Source organism: Solanum lycopersicum, chromosome 8 (assembly GCF_036512215.1).
Source record: "Solanum lycopersicum chromosome 8, SLM_r2.1".
In the NCBI taxonomy this organism is placed as follows: Eukaryota; Viridiplantae; Streptophyta; class Magnoliopsida; order Solanales; family Solanaceae; genus Solanum; species Solanum lycopersicum.
The window spans coordinates 1,142,811-1,163,840 of record NC_090807.1 but is presented as its reverse complement, the minus strand read 5'-3'; the positions used below and the strand labels follow the sequence as shown (position 1 = coordinate 1,163,840).

At 30.7% G+C, this 21,030-nt stretch overlaps 2 protein-coding genes, 1 long non-coding RNA gene and 2 other non-coding genes across 11 annotated transcripts; 2 read left to right on the top strand and 3 right to left on the bottom strand.

Moving 5' to 3' along the window:
* Positions 1-4,088: 4,088 nt before the first annotated feature.
* On the top strand, positions 4,089-9,489 carry LOC101247639 (probable polyamine transporter At1g31830). Of its 2 annotated transcripts, none has more exons than XM_004244381.5 (2): positions 4,089-4,525; positions 7,908-9,489. In XM_004244381.5, exons 1-2 carry the CDS (start codon positions 4,382-4,384, stop codon positions 9,354-9,356), a joined length of 1,593 nt encoding a protein of 530 aa, XP_004244429.1. In that variant the 5' UTR covers positions 4,089-4,381; the 3' UTR covers positions 9,357-9,489. The 2 variants fall into 2 exon arrangements, with proteins under 2 accessions (XP_004244429.1, XP_025888279.1); XM_026032494.2 differs by lacking the exon at positions 4,089-4,525 and adding an exon at positions 6,883-7,083.
* Positions 9,490-10,134: 645 nt separating this feature from the next.
* LOC104648595 (uncharacterized) lies at positions 10,135-14,163 on the bottom strand. 6 transcript variants are annotated; one of them, XR_011210968.1, is made up of 7 exons: positions 13,928-14,065; positions 13,784-13,859; positions 13,622-13,709; positions 13,362-13,429; positions 12,462-12,526; positions 12,175-12,205; positions 10,135-10,428 (listed from the first exon to the last, which is right to left on the bottom strand). It is a non-coding gene; the product is annotated as an uncharacterized lncRNA (long non-coding RNA). The 6 variants fall into 6 exon arrangements; XR_011210970.1 differs by having other exon boundaries at positions 10,319-10,428; positions 12,144-12,215; XR_011210966.1 differs by having other exon boundaries at positions 10,319-10,428; positions 12,144-12,205.
* Positions 10,672-10,907, bottom strand: MIR10537 (microRNA MIR10537). Its single transcript, NR_161774.1, has one exon. It is a non-coding gene; the product is annotated as a microRNA MIR10537 (primary transcript).
* On the bottom strand, positions 12,823-13,309 carry MIR9470 (microRNA MIR9470). The gene is given in 1 exon segment (NR_130082.1): positions 12,823-13,309. It is a non-coding gene; the product is annotated as a microRNA MIR9470 (primary transcript).
* Positions 14,164-16,343: 2,180 nt separating the features above from the next.
* On the top strand, positions 16,344-20,680 carry LOC101246844 (uncharacterized). Its single transcript, XM_004244378.5, has 2 exons — positions 16,344-16,640; positions 19,852-20,680. The coding sequence occupies exons 1-2, from the start codon at positions 16,498-16,500 to the stop codon at positions 20,459-20,461; spliced, it is 753 nt and encodes a 250-aa protein (XP_004244426.1). The 5' UTR covers positions 16,344-16,497; the 3' UTR covers positions 20,462-20,680.
* Positions 20,681-21,030: the final 350 nt, after the last annotated feature.

Sequence of the window (21,030 nt, the reverse complement as noted above, 5' to 3'; positions counted from 1 at the left end):
CTTTAGCAGATCAAGGGTCAATCAAATATAACTTCTATCTCTAAAATAACAATAACGATAACAATAAAATCTTCGTATAGTTTACCCTTCTCAAACTAAACACACCTAATAAGTGTACTCTTAAAGGTTTTCTATGTCCTTACATACTTTAAAAATAGAGGCTAAAAAAATCAGCCTTAAACATGAATTAATTAAGGCCCAATTTTGTTTGGGTTAAATTATAAAGTTGGGCTTCACTTGATCTAGTAGTAGGCTAGCCATACATGATAAGCTTTTATATATGCTCGATCAGTCAAAATAATTATAATTAATAGTTAAAATATATAAAAATTATATATTAAGTGTGCATAATATTTATATTATAAATTAATTATATGTATATATCTTTTTTATATGTTATTTTAATGTATGACTATACGATACTTGCACTATATCAGGAGTTTTATACAAGCCTTTCAATTACCGCATTATAATTATAATCGCTAGTGAAATATACAAAAAATTATACATTCAATATAAATTTATACACAATTAAAAATTAAATCTAATCATAAAATTCAATTACTTTTTACTTTAGCTAATTGGTTGAGCATATACACATGGCTTTAATTTGTTCTTCATGCAATTTAGTCATCAGATTTAAGTTAGTAGTTTAAGCACAAAAATCATATGATATTCAAATTAAAATATTTAAGCATGTAGATTTGAATTTGCACATCCACTTTATCACTTAATCATGATTAACTAATGCATGTTTCATTTTATTAAATTACTTAATCACGATAAAATTAATTTTTTTTTAAAATATAACAGTTGTAGCTTTCACCTAATAAAAAAAAAAGAGGAACAAATAAGTGCTAAAACTAATAAGTAATAATAATAATGCATGATCCAGGAGGCTCTTTTCTTTTGTTCATTGTTCATATTAAAGTCTGACTAAATCTAAATTTTCGTTGAAAGTCCCATATTGATGGAAAAAGTGCTTCATAATAAAGTGACTCGCGAATCTGAAACCTTTAATTAAAGATAAAAGGACTATTTAGCACTCCAGATGAAGGCTCTTAGCACTCAACAATTGAATTTCCTTTTTTTACATCAATTAAATCTTCTTTAATTTCTTCTAATTCTTCTTATGTTGTCCTCTAACTTTTTGACAAAATTATGAAAGCTTTTTCTAATTATGTTTTGGCTTTATGGATATATGAAGTGCTAATAATCTTCAAAAAGCTTTATATAAAGTCACGCGTGGGATCAATGAATTAACACTAAAATAAAAGTTGTTGCCCTACCACCCCTACCCCCACCCCCACCCCCAACCCCCAAAAAAGAAAAAAAAATGGAAATTTGGAAAAGTGTTAATTTTTTTTGTTCACTAATATTTTGATGAGTGTCATTTCTCTAAAATATATACAATGTTTAGACATTAATACTAAAGTATCTTGGAATAAAATACAATGTGTAGGTTTGGTTGACTATTTCAAACGTTAATTCGTGATTCGAAGTTTATGAATTTTATAACTAAAAATTCTAAGTTAACATATAATAATAATAATTGGATTGACGGTTAAAAAATAGATATTCAGTGAATTCTTTGATTATATATATAATTTGGGTAAAGCAATTTTGAGTTCCTGTGAACATATAGATTAGATGGTAAATTTGCTTTGGTGGATATACATGTAAATTTAATTAAGTTTGTGTAATTTTTTAAGAAATATTTATGAAGTATTAATTAGTATGTTAGGGTGCACTAAACATTTATAAATTGATAATACTTAATATCAAATACAGAAATATTATTAATGGTCATGTTTCTAATTTATAAGACATATCTATTAGAAGTAATTTTGATTTATATATACAATACATTTCTTATCCACATAATTTTCGAACAAAGAACATTTAAGTCACATCAATAGTTATTCTTCAAAACTATTCCTACAAAATAAAAATATCTTTAAAGTACGTCGCATCGAAGCAAATTAGAAAAGGAAATGTAAAAATAAAAAAGTAACTAACACAGAAAAGAACTATAACAATAATAGATATATGATAATCGATAAATATATATATATATTGGACCTTGGAAAAAATGTGTTTAATAGCATGCATTTTTAGTGCATATGCAAAAGCAAAAAGTTGGTCAATATTATGCAATTTTTGTTTGACTAATCACAAAAATATAGAACAAAGTACTCTAGGTGCTTGCATTTCATATGGGTCATATCTATTTGTGTTCTTCAACATGTGCACAAATATTTAATTACAAATATTAATAATTCTTATTTTATAAGGGAAAAAAAACATGTAAATATAGGTATATATGACTAGACTTTTTGTGGTGGGTTTTGAATATTTAAAAGATTTAATTAATAATTAAAGGAAGAAAGTAGTAGCCATTCTCTTAACACATGTTTACAAAATGTATAGGTATTATTTTTTAATATGACTTTGGATCATTCAAATCATATAAGCTAATTTTTCGAGTTGAATTGAGCATAATATTTTTTGTTTATTTCATTATGATATTTATTTCTATTTCTGATCTTTTCAATATTAAGCTCATATTATAAGATATAAAATAAAAATATAATTTTAAATTAAATCAAATATACCTTTAATTATAGGCGAAATTTGAATTTTTAAATTACGATTTTAAATAAGAATAACAGAGTTGTAGATTTTAATATATGAATAAATTAATAAATTCCTTTTATGATTTCCAGATTACTTCAAAATAAAGCATCATTTCCCACTTATTAATTAATTAATTATTAATTAAATTAATTCCCAAAAACACACCCCACCCACCACCCCCACAATTAGAGAATATAATAGACAACCATACAGCTGAATCATATGATGGGATTGGTTCAATTTCAGTTCACATATAACATATATTATTTAAATTATTATAAAAATAAAAAGAGAAACATCAAATTAATTAATTTATTATTGAATTTTGGAATCCCCAATACATGAATAGATCTGAGTATGACCATTGTGCCTTTGACTTCTTGCCTCTATTTGGAACACAAGAAATCAAGAATGACACACCTTCCTAATTTTGTTAATATAATATAAAAATAATAATATTATAATTCTGGTATAAATAATTACTAGATTCCTTACTTCAAAACTGAAAGTTCAATCAAATATAGATAAAATAGTCATTTTTATAATTAGCTTAACATATACTAGTTAATTAACTAACATAGCTATAATTTAAATTAATTTTGATCCCCATCGTGGTTTTTAGTTGAATTATGTGTTCCTCTCTCCTCTTTTCCTCTCTCTCGCTTCTTTTCTCGACGTATACATATATACATACAAATTATTCATATATATATATATAAACAAATGCAATTGCCTCACTCTACTCTCTTCTCCCTCTCTCAATCTAGCTCGTATACAAATATATATATATATATATATATATATATATATATATATATATATATATATATACAATTATCTGATATATATACATATACATTTTGATAGATATACATATATAAATCGTCTTTCTCTTCTCTCTAACATGTAGCTACGAATCTTAACTAGCAAACTATAACTATGAAACCTAATTAAAAATATTTTAGTAGCTATTTGTGATAATTGCCCATAATTTTAGGTCAAAGCTTATATTATCTTAAAGAAATTTAATATGTATAAATTATTGATATAAAAATCAGTAATTAAAAAAAAATCAATTTATTAAATATATAAGCTTCAAATCCTATTTCCTCTTTACCTTTAATAACACTTTTTTAGTAATTCATAAGGACTAAATAACTAAATTCATAAGCTTTAAATACCGTTTCATCTTGTCTTTAACAACTTGAAATAATTAAAATTTTAAATTTATAAACTTTAAATTTTATTTTATATTTATTTTTTTTTAAATCTTATTTTATCTCTATTTTAAATAAACATATCGTTAATTAATAACTCAAAAAATTAATATATACTGAGGTCGTAAATTTCGAATTTTAATTCCACGGCTGTCTTTAATAATCATGTCTATTTAGCCACATCAATTTCATAATATATTTAACAGTGGACAAATTCCATCAATTAAAATCTTTAAACAACACTCACTTTCTTCCTAATCACTCACTCTATATAAGTCTCACCTTCTTACCATCACCCACAACTCTCTCCAATTTTCTTCTTTTAAGTCTTATTATTATTATTACTATTAGTATTGTTGTTGTTATTATTATTATTATTATTATTATTATTAATCCATCAAACATGAAAATATCACAAAATTCCCCACCTTTCTCTCTATTATAATTTTAATTTCCTTCAATTCTTAATTAAGAAATTAATATATATTTTCTCCTTCTCTTATTTTTTTGTGTTTTTTTTAAAAAATATGACAGTAAAATCAGAAACAAAATCCTCCATTGAAGTTCCTAATGCTCAACAACAAGTAGCAGTAGCTGAAAAAAAAACATCTGCTCTTTCTTCCCCTACAACAGCACAAAATGATAAATTTGTGCAGAATGGTGATGATCAGGTAATTAATTTTATATATATACTGATAGCGTAAAAAATAATTTTCTTTTTTCACTATCGATATTATTCAACATGTGCCAATAAATAACTGTCTTATTTTTCAAGTTACTAATCTCACTGACGGTTACGAATCGTTACCCTAAAAAATGCCTAATTCTTTACTTTTCTTTGTTCATTTTTTTCATGTGACGAGTGAGGTGGAGTCAGAATATAAGAGTTCAAAATTTGATTTTTTTTTTTATCAAAAGGTTATCTTAGTCCTTTTAGTTTACTTTTATATGTTTACGATATAAAAGAGAAGTATTTATTTTTACTAATTCAACTTAAAATTAAGACTTTGTATTCCTATAAACTTAGGTGAGATAAGTTGCATTCCTCTTTTATTTTGATATATTCCTATGCATGCTTCACATTTTTTTTTATTCAGTGATTCGATATTTATATTAAAATGTTTAAATAATTAAATTCATGTTTATATATATACTTATACTAATAACTAACGGTGGTATAGTATGTGTTTTTAGTTGTACTTTATATATATGAGATTTATTTATTTTAAATTTTGAGGTTAATTAAATGAAGACGTGTTGTTGATATCATAAAGATAAAAGAGTGATTCATTTGAGTAAATTTGACTGTCACTTTAGCTATTTTTATCTCTATTAAAAAATAATAAATACAACACATAACTTAAATAAAATTGATGATTTTATCCTAAATTTTACGCACTCTATTTTTAATGTAAGAATATACTTGAAAATAATTGTTCATTTTAACTTAGTCATGAATTTCAAAGATGATTATCAATTTGGAACAAATTTTTACAAAATTTAACCAATATGTAACGTATAATTAATGCGATAGCAAAATCATAATTATTAATAAAAATGTTTAGAGTTCGAATAAATCTGTTTACCCTGAATCAATATGTGAATAATCAATATATATATATATATATATATATATATATATATATATATATATATATATATATGCACAAATTAGACATTGTTTAGACACTTATTAAATATTTTATTTATTCATAAAGAGTTTTTCTAATTTAACTTAACATTATTATGTTGTTTTTTGTTGTATGTTTTTGTTGAATGTTATGGGATTTGGTGGGGTTTATATGTTGGTTGGAAAATAAAAAAGAGTATTTTCTGCACGCCACAATGAGTGCACTAATTTTAAATAATAGTAATTATTTTTGAATTTTGATGAAAAAAGAAAAGAAAAAAAAACACACATGCAAAGACATAAATTATTATAACAAATAATTGACGCATGCTTGACTTAGTTTAACTTTATATAATAATCATGACAACAAATATAACTACTCTCCGTATTTTAATAAAAAGATTCTTTTCCTAAAATAAATATGGCTTTAAATAGTATTACTTGTTTTAAACTACAATGTTATATTAAATAACCAGTTCTTCTTAACTATATGATCACTAATTAAAATATATCTAATTTATGGGCTACGAAAATAGTGTTTATTGTTGCTTTGTTACAAAATACTTTTGAAAAAGATTATTAAAATTGTTTTACTAAATTAAGCTACAAAAGCACTTGAGAATAATTATTAAACATGTTTCTTTTCTGAGTTACAATGTAAAAACTTGGTGTCTTATTGTCTTAATTATACATAAATAGCTTTAGGGAGATAATGATGAAATTTTATGATGTTGAGAACAATAGGGGCCTCTAATGTCTCTTTAAAGTAAGTTGGAGTGAAAAAATTTAAGTATCTAAATTGTGCTATAATATATATTAACATAATATATATAAAGAAACATCTAAATTTAATCTCATGCATATTTAACAAGTAAATACTTCGGTATAAAGAGTACACATTTAAATACTTCAATTTATCAGATACTTCAATTAATTAGTCTAGATTATAAACTAAACACTTTATAACTTGTTCCATTGTGTCTCGTGAACGCTCGATGCTGAGGTGTCTAGATGATCATGTTATAAGTTAGGGTGTTCAACTAACAGTCTAACACAGTGAAAGTGAGTTGAAGTCTAAATATGTTTTTATTTGTATTTTCAAAATTGAAGTGCTTACAAATCAATTAAATCAAATATATATGAATATTTGTTTATGTATTATGTCAAGTTAATGATAACCTAAGCTCGAAACTTACAAATAAAATATTTTTAATAATTCCATTTTTTTACCTCTACTTTTTCTCTAAATTTCAGAATCTCCAATAACTTCCCTTTTATCTCTACTTTATCATTTTTAAAATTAATTAATTAACTTAAAGTCCATAACTTTACACATATTTGATGATAAAATAAAATAGTATTTTCTTAATAAATAAATAAATAGATACTTTTTTCTTAAAAAGACAAAAAATTAAAAAAAAATGTAGTGGGGTGGCTGTGACTTGCGAGTGTACACAGCAGAACAACAACAGTGTTGCAGAACAAAATACTCATAGGATTTATCAAAAAAATTATGTTTCTCTCAAATTTCTGCAATTTTTTTTTTTTAATCTCAGCATAGAACAGATTCAAGAACTAAAGATGATGAGTTCAGTTTAGGTAATTATTAATTATTTTTTAAAAAAGAAAAAACTTCCACATGTATAACATAGTTTGAGTGGATATATATATGTTTTTTTCTTACTTCTTGTTCAAGAATCTGATGACCCACTAAACAATTTTGTTTTCTTTTTTTGTTTGTTTTGCTTTTGTTTGTGTATAAAGATTGCTCCTTTATTTGCTTTAGCTAGATGATTCTTGGGAAGAGGTGATTAGATGAGATCTGACATAACTATAGCTTATCGAGAACATAATCTTAGATAAAAGTAACAATCTTTATTTGTTTTAGCACGATAATCAACGTGACATGACACATTTATAGCTTAGTAAATATGTAACCTTAGATAGGAGGTTACGGATTAGGGTAGCAAGATAATCACTAGGATATAATACATCTGTAGCTTACCAAGAATATGACCTTAGTTAAGATCTTACGGAGTAAACGGATTATGATAGAAAGTTAATAAAGTACATTGAGTGTAATGTCACTTATCTTTTCATACTAGTAATTGTAGCATTACTCTTGTAGCTTATTGTTATTCGATTTCTGATAACATTTGTTATTTCTTGTACCCCGATTGTTGTCTTCTTTTGTTGTAGTTACTGTTCCTTTTGTGAATGTTTTGTCCTTCTTTCTTTAGTTCTTTTTTTTGGCCATGACTTCTTTCACTGTCTGAGGATCTATCGAAAACGGTCTCTCTATCTTTTAAGGTAGGGGCAAGATCTGCGCTTCTCACTTGTTGAATTAAACTGAGTATATATGTTGTTGTTGTTTACTTGATTTTAGTGAAATGGTAATGTTAAAGATTTGATTTATAATGCAGAAAGTAAGGGACTTACCTCAAAAAGAAGCTGCAATTCCAATGGGAGAGTGTAATAATGCAGAATACATAGAGATTAATGAAGTTGTTTCTTCTTCAAGAGCAAATAATGATAGGAAACTTTCACTATTGCCTTTGGTTTTTCTCATTTTCTATGAAGTATCAGGTGGACCATTTGGTGTTGAAGACACTGTACACGCAGCTGGTCCACTTCTTGCACTTGTTGGTTTCTTGGTTTTCCCAATTATATGGAGTGTACCTGAGGCACTTATAACAGCTGAATTAGGCACCATGTTCCCCGAAAATAGCGGATATGTTGTTTGGGTTTCATCTGCATTAGGTCCATACTGGGGCTTTCAACAAGGTTGGGTGAAATGGTTGAGTGGAGTGATCGATAACGCTCTTTACCCCGTCTTGTTTCTTGATTATCTGAAATCAGGAGTTCCTGCATTAGGTGGTGGACTTCCTCGCGTTCTCGCGGTCATAGGCATTACTTTGGTACTTACTTACATGAACTATAGAGGTTTAACTATTGTTGGATGGGTTGCTGTTCTGCTCGGGGTATTGTCGATTCTTCCTTTTGTTGTTATGGGGTTGATCTCGATTCCAAAACTAAAGCCCACGAGGTGGTTGGCGACGGATGTGCACAGTGTGGATTGGAATTTGTATCTGAATACTCTCTTTTGGAACCTGAATTATTGGGACTCTATAAGTACTCTAGTAGGAGAAGTGCGTAACCCGAAGAAAACTCTGCCTAAAGCTCTGTTTTATGCTGTGATTCTAGTCGTTTTATCCTACTTTTTCCCTCTGTTAGTTGGTACCGGAGCTGTTCCACTCGAGCGTGATCTGTGGACGGATGGCTATTTCTCAGATATCGCGAAAATACTTGGTGGAGTGTGGCTAAGATGGTGGATTCAAGGGGCTGCTGCATTGTCAAACATGGGGACATTTGTAGCGGAAATGAGCAGCGACTCATTTCAGCTACTCGGTATGGCTGAGAGAGGGATGCTACCCGAGTTCTTTGCCAAGAGATCACGTCATGGAACACCTCTAGTCGGGATCCTCCTCTCAGCTTCAGGTGTGCTTTTACTTTCATGGATGAGCTTTCAAGAGATTGTAGCTGCAGAAAACTTCTTGTATTGCTTTGGAATGATCTTGGAATTCATAGCATTCGTACGATTAAGGATAAAGTTCCCAAATGCATCGCGCCCTTTCAAGATACCTGGTGGAACAGTCGGAGCCATTGTACTGTGTATTCCTCCAACCATACTCGTTGGTATTGTTTTAGCGTTTTCAACGGTTAAAGTCATGATAATAAGCCTTGCTGCTATTGCAATCGGGTTGGTTATGCAGCCATGTCTTAAACACATTGAGAAGAAGAAATGGTTGAAGTTCTCCATTAGTCCTGACCTTCCTGATATTCATCGCGATAATGGAACATTAGTTCATTGATTTTGTTTAGACAAATAGACAATGATATGGTTTCTCTTTTTTATGATCCATGAAAAGCTATGAAAAGTTGATGTATGAAAATGTTCACACCTTCAATCATGATCTCTTTTTAATTTATTTTTTTTGACGACAATATGATGTTGGCAAGGTTTGAAATCCAGACTTTGGGTTAAAATATGAAGCCTAATCTAGTAGGCCAAATAGCTGGGTATCTCTTTTTTACTTTTATTTGTTATTTGCGTGGAATGTCACACGAACAGATTACTTCACCCAAATTCAATGCAAGAGGTTAGCCCACTATGCGGCAGTCAAGTCCCACACTTAACTCAGTCAGTTTGCAACCTATACTGCTCAACGTTTAATAATGTCTTTTCCTTTGTTTTCTGCCTTAAATTATTTTTCGAAGCTTAACATTGAAATGCACAAGATACATGGGCAAACCCAAACATTTATATTAATATACAAAACAATACAAAAGAAACTCACTCATTAGGATAACAAGTGTATCCCAACTTTGACTTTGACTTCAACATAAGGCACAATCACAATTCAATTGCTGCCTTTGATACTTTTAAAAATCCTTAGGTTTTTTCTAAAGTGTTTTAGTGAAATTCAAGACTTAATTCTTCACTCTTATCTCCAAAGCATCCAACACCAAGGCTGTCTATTGATAGACCATATGGTAGCCTTGTATTTTACATTGCATAGTGTAATGACACATGTTTAACACTTATCAAGCTATCCACCCACTATATTAAACTTCAGTTGACATTCTCAGTTGATAAAAAATATTCAAATTTCGAAATCTCAAATGCATACAATAGTTACAATGAATCTGAACGCAAGTGGTTACAAAAAGATAACAGTCATATGTGACTTTGGTTGACTGAATTTCGGTCCTTTGCTGCATTTTCTCTTCATATTTGGCTCCAATACATCTTCTACCCGAATCCATCCGTTCATTTTTCATGCCTACATATTGCTGAGTTGGTGTTGTATCTTCGAGATAGGAGTTGGCGGTATTATATTCCAGTTCCATAAGTTCCATCTCCATTCTTGAAACCCCAACTTCCTAAATAAAAGATGTATACATATAATAATACATGCAAAGAAAAAATAAATCAGAAAATTCAAACAATGACTAATTGACTATGCAGCTGATGTAGTAAACCGGGAATCAAAAGTTAACAGCAGTAACTAAATTCTCTTGCAAATCGGTCTCATTTTGGAAGAAAAACCAAGCAGAGTTTCAGGAAAAGTTGCAGGCAAGACAAAGGTCCGACCTGAGAATGCTAGTTGCGCGCACTTACAAAGGCGTTTGACAACGAACTTGGGGTAAATGGATGGCTTAAATCCATGATGATCAATCTTCGATAAGTTTGCATTCAAATCTTTCCACACTCCACCAAATCCTCTACATTGTTGTCTTTTTCAACCTTTCTGTTGATATCCGGTAATGGAAATGAAGCTTGTCCTGCAGAGAAGTATTTCCAGGGCCACGGCTAGGCTAACGAATTTCAGCCATCCACTTACCCTACGTACGTTGTAGAACATCCTTGTACGTGCAACTAACATTTCCAGGGCCGCCTTTTTCTGCCATGCAACCTTTTCCTGAAACTTGCTTGGTTGATTTACTTCTTCCATGTATAGAGGTGTAACATACTCAGAGTAACGAATTATGAAACGTTATTGACAATAACGTTTTATGTTTGTTTACTCTGTTAGATTTTTGTCTTTTTGTTGTTGAATTTTCTTGAATAAAATATTACCTAAAACTTTACTGAGAACTACGTTTATAATAGTTTAGTAAAATTACAAAAAAACATATTATCCTGGTAACTTAATTTTAATAATGGCCTGCTTTGCTCAAAAATACACACCAGCAAACTACAAGTCCGTAACTCAAGTATAAGTAAATATTCTAAGTTCACATGTATGCAGGAAAAATCAAATTCCTCCATTTTTTCCTCTTAACTACAAATACTGCGCCCCTAAAACATGTTGAACAACTTGAACTCAGTTCTCTTCCAAATCAATCCCGTTTCCTCAACAATGTTACACTACTATATTAGGAAGAAGAAAATCAACTCCGCAAGTTTCAGAAAAGAAAGGGGTTACATGTGAGGCGAAGCTGGCCCTGAGAATGCCAGTTGCACCAACAAAGGAAACACCTTTGTACGTGCAACTAGCATTTCCAGGACCACTTTTGCCTCATATGCAACCTTTTCTTAAAGGTGCTAGGATAATTTTCTTCTTTTCGGTATAGTAATATAATATTTTTTGGGCAAATGGAATTGATTTGGAAATTGGAATAGAACTCCTTTGAGTTGTTTAGCATGTTTTAGGTGCTGTATTTTTAGTTAAGAAGGAAAAAAAAAATGAAGGAATTTGATTTCTCTTACTTGTCAAAAGCAATCAATTATCTTTGTTTGGTCTCATGCAAAGATTGCCAAAAGTGGACAATGTGGTACTTCCTTAGGTTTTCTTCTCTTTTAGAAAGAAATATAGACTTCCATTTTCAATACTAAAAGAGGAATTCATAAATGAAATGACATTATAGTGGTGACTTGCACATAAAACATCCTATTGATGGAGTCAGCGTAGGGTAAAGTGACTGCATGCTTTACTACTACCTCGTGGAGATAGAAAGAATGTTTTCTGAAAGACTTGCAACGCAAATACAACAAATTTAAGTATACAAAAGAAGAAAATAGGAAGTAAACATAACAACCAATAAGTTAAGCAATAGAAAGCCTGCAAAAAAAGAAATATAAACAACAACAATACCAGATGATGTTGGTGACATTCCATTCCATACCTTATAATTTCCCATTCTCCTTCCCCTCCACCTATTAACACCTCAATAAAACAAGTACGCCATAAGATGGACTAAAATTGAGCCCAATCAGTTGAGAAATTTAAAAATAAAGGAACTATTTTTAGTGAATCGATTCTTTAAAAGGAATTAGAGAATACTGCAGAAAAAACATAACTCATCGTGGATTCAAAGTTTAGACATAGACTTTCACTTGGAATTACAAGACGTGATTATTTTCTGATTCAAATTTTTTTTTTTTTGACAAAGTAGAAGAAGTTCAAACTCACCGAATGTTGCAAAGAGTTCTAGAGAACAATAGGAAATTAATCCAATTTCTTCTACGCCATCTCACCTACTCGATAAAATATAATTAACAGAAACACATGCTATGATCAATCGGAAACATATATAAAATAATTTCACAAGAATAGTAGAAGAGGATAACATTATGGATGTGAAATCAATAGATTAAAATAAAAGGTTATGTATAATTGACTTTTCTTGTTTTATCAATAGAATTCATCCGTTAAAAACAACACTAAACCATTACCATGTAATACCAAAATGAATTCAATGAAGTGTATAATATATTACACAAAAAACATGCTGAATAACTTGACTCAATTGTCTACCAAATCAGTATCATTTTCAGCAAAAATGTTCCACTACATACAGGGAAGAAGAAAATCACCTAAGCAAGTTTCAGAAAAGGTTGCTTGCCAGACAAAGGTGATCCCGAAAATGCAAGTTGGTCCAACAGTATTGTCGTCTGACAAACATGGAGAAATGGTTTGCTAAAATCCATGAGCCAAACTGTAGCCCTCTCTTGAACTCCACTCACTGTGTGTCATTAAATAACTAGAGCCAGCTTGGTTTTTGTGTGCACGTGATTGGGAAAATAGAAAATTGAGTTGGACCTTATCACCACAATATTTGTATGCAACCATGCCAAAGGCGAGGGCTATAGTTTAGGCTCATGGATTTCAGCCCCCCAATTCGCCAATGTATGACGGAGGACAATCCTGTTGGTGCAGCTCGCATTTTCAAGGTTACCTTTGCCCACCTAGCAACTTTTCCTAAACTTTCTTGGGTGACTGTCTTTCTTTACCATTTAGTAGTGTGACATTTTGGGTGAGTCCTTCAGCATTTTTTTGAGGCGGTATGTATTAGAGCAAGCTCAAACTTACCAAAATGCCGCAGGGAATGTAAGAAACTAAATCAACTTCTTCTACCCCATTTCACCTTCTTCATGAAACTAAACACAAATAGTAAATTTCAAGTAGTGCATTCACCTCCTAAATGAAAATTTAATTAACACAAACACATACAGTTTGAACTGTAGCAAAGAAAAAAAATCATGAATTGAAAGTTTAGATATATAATTTTCCTTGTTTTTGTTCTATAAGTGGGAATTTTTTTTTATGAAACGCAGATAGATCAAACTCACCGGAACCTGCGGAGATTTCGAGCGAAAACTTATTAACTTAATCCAATTTCTTCTACCCCATTTCACACTGAAAAAAAATACATGAAAACTGCAACAAAAACAACATTCATGGTATATCCAAAGTTTCGATATCAAATCAAAGTGCAGGTAGATCAAACTCACCAAAATCCTGCGGAGATTTCGAGTTTTGAGTTTCTATATCAAATTTAAGTGCAAGTAGATCAAAACTACCAACAAACTGCGGAGAATTCGAGAGAAAATTAGTAAATTCACCCAATTTCTTCCACGCCCATTAAAAAAATATACCTGAAAACTGCAGAAAAACAACATTCATCATTGATTCAAAGTTTAGAAATCAAAATTTTTTAGATATCAATTTTTCCCTATTTGTGAATCTGAAAAACAATTGATGAAGAATTTGGGAAAACTAAGCGCTATTTATAGTGGGATTACCGCTTGGAGGAGAAACAAAAACCAGGAGCCAAAAATCCACGGTAATTTAATTGAAATATAAAAACAAAAACGGTTAAGTTCTTCAAATTAAAAAGGCGAGTAGGTTAAGAAAAAATAAATTAAAATATTATTGTTTTAAAAAAAAGTATAACGTATTACACGTGACTATCACGTTTCTAAAGCTCTTCCAAAATGCTCTAGAGAATTCACGAGAAAAAAATGTGTTTTTATTTATTTTTTTATTTTTCTTGAGTGTTTGACTAAATTTGAATAGTATATTGTATCTATTCTAAAAGGTGATGTTTCCAATTGGGTTATAAAAAAAAAATTATAGATTTAGAATGTGAATATACAATAAAATTACATATATAAAATATCTTTATCCTATGTTTATTGATGTAGAGAATATTTTTCAAATAAAAAGAGGGGGTTTCTTTTCAAGTTTTTGTGTTTGATCATAATTGATATAGGAAATTCATGCAACTCATATATAATATGACTAGTTCTCGAACACGTACGTTGTATGTGTATTCCATGTTATTTAATACAAAATATTTCAAATGATATAATTATTTTAGAATAATTGATGCATTATACAATATTTAAATGGTAAAATGATATTTTTGATAAAATATTCAACTAAGGTTGCAAGATCAATTGAATTTGTAGAATTTCTGATTCTAGTGATAAATTTTTTTTTCTTTTAATCATGTGGGATACACTATATTTATTGGTAAAAAAACATTACTACTTCAATTATATGATTTGTCAAGATTGTCAAATATCTAAAACTATAGTTTCATACAAAATGAAAGAAGTTAATTAAATAAAGCAATATATCAATAAGAAAAAAATGACCTATGAATAAAAGATTACACAAGAACTATAAGATGTGAAAATATAAAGTGTAATGGATTAATATTTTCTATTCAATTTATAAAGAGAGAAATTGTGTATATGAAAGGTTGTGAATTAATGTATTTAATTTTAGAAGCTAAAAAGTTTAGGAATTAAAGTCATTAAGAAGTGAAAAATAATAAATTGTAACATCTAACCATATATTCTCTTCATTTAAATATTGATATTGTATGAATCTCTCCACTCAAACATTTCTCTTCATATGCTCTAATGTTTAAGTTTTTTTAATCTAAAACGGTAATTGTTTTATGTGCTCAAAATTCAGCAATTAAGAAGAAAAATTGTTAATGCAACTCAATGATAATGGCAAAAGGAATACTCATAAATGCATTTCAAATTATTAAGGTAACATTTTAATTAGTGGTATATAAAAAGTTTTCTATTATGAAACTTAAATTACTATTTAATAATAATAATAATCAATAATAATAATATAATAGTATTATTGTAGTAACTCAACTATATAGGGTTATTTGATATTTCAACTACATTGCATGAGCAAAAATACATTATATACGTACTTTAAATGTCTTGTGTATACTTTCATTTTATAATTTTTTTCTTATGAACACTATTTATCTCTGTCAAAAGAATATTTGACACTCAACTATTTAAAAGTTAAATAATGTGTACCTAAGTTTGTTTTAATATTTATGAATTTAATGTGGAGCTTTGATATCACTATATATAGATGAGACAAATGAGTGGTAGAGTTATGTTGATAGAGTTTTACGAGAAACAAAGATTTAACTATCGATACGATAGTTTATTGTATCGGTCTTATTTGTGATGATTTGAAGCTTGCGAATGATTAATTTGAATGTGGAGCTAAAGACATTGTCGTTGGAGGTTCCAAGTATTGAAGAAGACAATGTTATTATCACAAGAAAGTGACTCTCTTCTTCAAACTTTAACGGCCATTTACATTATTTCACAGTTCAAGGACAAATTTAATTATTTTTCACTACACAAAATATTGATATATTAGAGAGCTTCCAATTAATAAATGAGAACATATTTGGACCAACCTTATAATATTTTGTAACGATGATTTTTTTTCAACACTCTTATACGTAAACAAAAACACCTATACCTTCTTGCAACTATTATACCTCAATCACTGTTTATTTTTATCTATCTACTTAAACCATCACATTCTCATAAGTTTTATAACCAAACAATTTCTCTATTTGTATTTGAACACATCTTGATATTAAATTGGCTTAAACAAACCTATTATTAAATGAAAATAAATGTTTAATCAATTCATTATGAAAGTGTATTGAAGTATATAATTTAAATAAAGAAAAATAATAATAAATTAATAACGTATGAAACTCGCGAAAAAAATAAATAAATATACTAGGCATGTATTTGAGGAGAAAAAAAAATAAATATAAATTGATTCCCTCTTCTCATTCAACAAAATCTTCCCTCTTTCTTAAATTGCTTCACTCCCCTTAAAAAAAACTTCATCTTTAGTTCCAAGCTCCAATTTCACAAAAATGGGGAACCCTAAGAGACAATCCAATGATAGGAACGAAGAACTGCACGCGGCGGCTCGATGTGGGGATCTTAACGCTGTTCAAACACTATGCAGCACCAATCCTTTAGCTGTCAACACTAGGGATAAACACTCTCGTACACCGTATGTTTTCGTTAATCTCCTTCTTCAAAAGTAAAACTTTTTATCGTTTATATGTTTGTTTTGATGAATTTAGACTTGAAAAGGAAATGGGGTTTCACAAAATGGGTAGTTGAAGGTGGGATCGTAGTAATAGGGTCTAATTCATTGCTAAAACAGCTAAATTCGGATTTTTGGGATTCGATGAAATGATTGAAGATGTAATTATGAAGATTTTGGTAGTGGGTATTTCTAGTTTGGGAATAAACGAGAAAATAAAAAGGAATTGAGAGTTAATTGGGGAATGTTCATTTGTGCCAACTGCACATTTGTACTATCATGGCGAAAGAGTAATGAGTCTGCATCTACTGGTTTAAAATCTAGGGTCCCCTCGGAGTAGTTAAGGTGATAAGCAAGGTGGGAATGGGGTTTCGCGTGGTATCTAAGGTGAGATGTATCTGAGAGCTAATTGGGGAATGTTGTTTTGTGGTAAGAGCACATTTGTACCATTGCTGCGAAAGAGTACTGAGTTTGCACTCACTGGATTGAAATCTAGGGTCCATTGTGGAGTAGCTAAGGTGATAAGCAAGGGCAGAACACTTGTCGTTTATAGAAAATCATATATTTTCGTTGGTGGGAACTATGAGGGTGTAATACATTGCTGAATATCTTAATTTGAATTGTAGTATCAAGAAAATGATTGAAGATGGAATTATGAATCTTTTTGATGGTGGGTATTTCTAGAATTTCACTTTAACGAACTTATCCAGAAAAAAAGGAATTGGGAAATGTTAAGGAGCTAATTGGCGAATGTTGTTTTGTGGCAACAACACATTTGTATCCATTGTGGCAAAAGAGTAGTGGGTCTGTATCCACTGATTTGAATCTAGGGTCCTTCTCTGAGTAGCTAAGGTGATAAGCAAAGGACAAAACACCATTTTGTCGTCACCGCAAGTGTATTATTAGCTAAATTTAGATAGAAGTTGAGAATATTTGGTTTCCTGAATAACTGTTACTTTGTATTTCCTATTAAGAAGATTGTAAATCCACCAGTTTTGATAGAAGTAACTAAGATTCGACATTAACTTTTTGAGGCATTTCTGATTTTATTTCTCACTGTAAATGCTGGTTTCCTTTTATACCTATGACTTAAGTTGTGATAAGAGACTTCTGATTGATTTTAGTTTTGCTACATTATTGACACAAAACCTTGTTTATGCCGGAAGTGTGAATGTTATTCTGAATGTATATATGCAAGTCTCAGAAAATATATAGATTTCTGCAGATGTTTTTCAAGTCAAACTTCTAAGCTGCTAGCTTTGGTATTCGAGATTATTCACATCCCTTTTTACCATATTTGAAGTCTCATCCATGTAACCTGTAGCTATGCTAAAAAACTGACTGTTAGTTTTAGGTCACATTATATGTCATTTTACAAACTTCTCAGTAAATCTGAAGGAACCAGGGAGGCCTTGATCTTTCACAATTTCTGTTCATATGTATCTGTGTCCTTTTTTTCTAACCGAGAAATCCATCTAAATCAGAACGTTGGGCCAACTGCAGCCCCCGAAACTCGAAGATGATGAGTCCACCCCTCTACCCTTATTCACTTAAAAATACCAGAGTTTGTTTGCTTCAGTTGTGGCAGGGCTTGATTCTGTGACCTAAGATACAAGTCTCCCAACCTTGGCCGATTGAGGGGTTACCCCCGGGGCAATATATTACATTTTATCCTCTTCTACCATACTTTTAGCTTTAAGAATTACTTCAAGGGCATGGCACCTGTCAAAGTGAGGCTTTCTTTACCCATTTGGATGCTCGTTCCAATAAATAATTTCTAAGTTTGGTCTTTGTAACTTCTTTCATTTATGGAGAGACATCAAAACCTAAGCTGCTAGAACTTTGACCATGTTTCCTGCCCCTTGAGAAGTGCTACAGACCAAAAAAGAATATGTAGAATTTTCATCTGTATTACTTTTGTTTTAAGTGCTAAAAAACTTGACGTGACAATCTGAAGGAATGATTGTATCGAGGTCTGCCCATGGAGATAACCTTATAGGATATTCATTGGTATATGAGAAAAAACTTCATTCAGTGGAGCTTACACTCGGTCTCCTTATGTACTTATGATTTTAGAAGTAGGGAAAGGAAGTGCCTAAGGTGAATATATTGTAGTAAAACTCAAACATATGTGAAGAGTTTGCCATGAGCATGACTGCATGACAAAGAAAGGCAAGTTGTTCTGTTAGCAATACTTAAAGGGGATCTGCACAAAGTTTTTCGAGCAAAGATTTGTCTTTTGTGATTATCACAAGCCTAAGGTTGTGTGATTATCTCTTCTACTTTCTTAGCACTTGCTTTATGAGTGGTTTTATGCCTTTACATGTAAATTAATGCTCCAAATATATTCTGTGGCTATTGTTATATTTTTACTGGCTTTGTAACATTCACTCCCCACATTAACATACTGTTAGGTCAGAAAGATCCGCTTTGAGTTACCAAGAATATTCATTATAGAAAAAATCTACTTATTGTTGCTGACTATGAACATATTTTCTCCCTAGGCATAAGTATTGCACTCAAAGAGTTCTGTTTGATGGCCTAACAAAGATGTTGAGATAATAGAAAAAGATAACAAGGGATATACATTGGAAAAAAATGATTCATAACACTACATTTACAAGTGGGTTAGGTACTTGATAGAACAGTTGAGCTGGATGCAAACTAGACATTATCATTAAACTAAAAGAAAGTGAAAATCTATGATACTGCCTTTTGTAGGTTCAATAAATTCCTTTGGCTATAACTGAGAAGAAAGGATGGAAACATATTGTTTTATGATATTGCTTTATCTCTGTAAGTTCCCTTTGTATCTGACTTGGTTCTCACCACTATCACCAACATTTCATTACCTGATATATCTCATCGGTAATTTCCTTTTTTTCTGAAGATATTTTATTTAACTACTTAATTGATGGCACTTTTGTGGTTTGGTTTTCAATTTCTTTGCTCTTGAGATTCTGACCCCTGCTGACTTCAATACTACCATAATGTGGCCAGTTTTGGATGTCCCTCTGTGCTTTATTTTGGTTATAACTGGTAGTGTCTTTCCTTTTTTTCCCAACTCTCAAGTGAACCGAGTCACTTTGATCCAGTAATTTCTCATATCACTTTGCTTTACTTTTTATTTGTAAATTGATTCGCCTTGTTTAATGCATTTTAAAACGGTCTTCAGGCTCCATCTAGCAGCATGGTCTGGCCATGCCCAGATTGTGGATTATCTCTGCAAAAACAAAGCTGATGTTGGGGCTGCTGCTATGGATGACATGGGTGCAATTCACTTTGCTGCTCAAAAAGGTCATTTAGAAGTTGTTAGGCTTCTTGTTAGTTCTGGAGTGTCTGTCAAATCATGCAACCGCAAGGGTATGACTGCCCTTCATTATGCTGCCCAAGGGTCTCACCTAGAACTCGTCAAATATTTGCTGAAGAAAGGTTCAAATGTTAACACTAAAAACAAGGCAGGGAAAACATCCCTTGATCTCGCAAGCAATGAAGAAGTCAGCTCCATTTTACGTCAACCTGAAACTGCATCCTCCAAAGAAGCTCTAAATGATGAAGAGAACAAGGTTGAATCAGAACCAAAGTCCTCTTCGCAGGAGGAGAAGTTAGAGAAAGCTGCTACAAGTGAGGAAGGGGAAATTGTGGCTGGGAAAGATGAATCGCTCAAGAGAAAGGGTGACGAAGATGAAACCAAGGATAAGTCAAAAGAAACAAAGAAGGCGAAAGTCGCTTTAAATCATCTTCTAACCTCAGATGACAACCAAGAAGATGAAGAGAACTTTTGAAAACCTAATCAAGTGTTAGTGACAGAGTAGTTCACCAAGAGAATCTTATAGATATGTGTTATTTTCATTTAAAAGAACAAACCATCGGCTTTATGCTATCGTGTAACTTGAGTTGGTGAGTGGAAACTTTCCTCCTGACTTGTCATCGATTTTCATTTATATACCCCTGAATTTGCAGTTCTTCCCCAGACCTGAGTGAACATGGGGTTGTTTTGTGCACCAGATTTCTTTTTACTATTGCTCAATTGAAGCCCAGAAACTGTTCATGTTACCCTCTAAAAGTAAGTTGTGTTTGCCAAGTGTGAAGGAAAGTTAAGTCAAACCACTAGTGCAAATCTAATATTTGTTGAAAATTTTAGCAGGTTTGCACGTATATATTATGTTTCACTTCAAAAGTACTGGGTTCAGATAGATATGTTGTTAAAGTGGGTGAGTTGATTCCATCGACTTAATTATGTATTTATAAGATACCCTTCTCTTTCAAGAGGATTCGCAACATGTCAAAACTCCAATAAAGTTCATCACTTTTCATTTGCATAAAATGAAATGACAATTCATTAGCTAGTATT

Excerpts from the sequence above, each read along its gene's own strand:
- LOC101247639 (XM_004244381.5), top strand. The coding sequence starts at position 4,382 with ATGACAGTAAAATCAGAAACAAAATCCTCCATTGAAGTTCCTAATGCT. Across the intron at positions 4,526-7,907 it reads TGCAGAATGGTGATGATCAG|AAAGTAAGGGACTTACCTCA; the intron begins GTAATTAATTTT and ends TTTATAATGCAG.
- LOC101246844 (XM_004244378.5), top strand. The coding sequence starts at position 16,498 with ATGGGGAACCCTAAGAGACAATCCAATGATAGGAACGAAGAACTGCAC. Across the intron at positions 16,641-19,851 it reads GATAAACACTCTCGTACACC|GCTCCATCTAGCAGCATGGT; the intron begins GTATGTTTTCGT and ends AACGGTCTTCAG.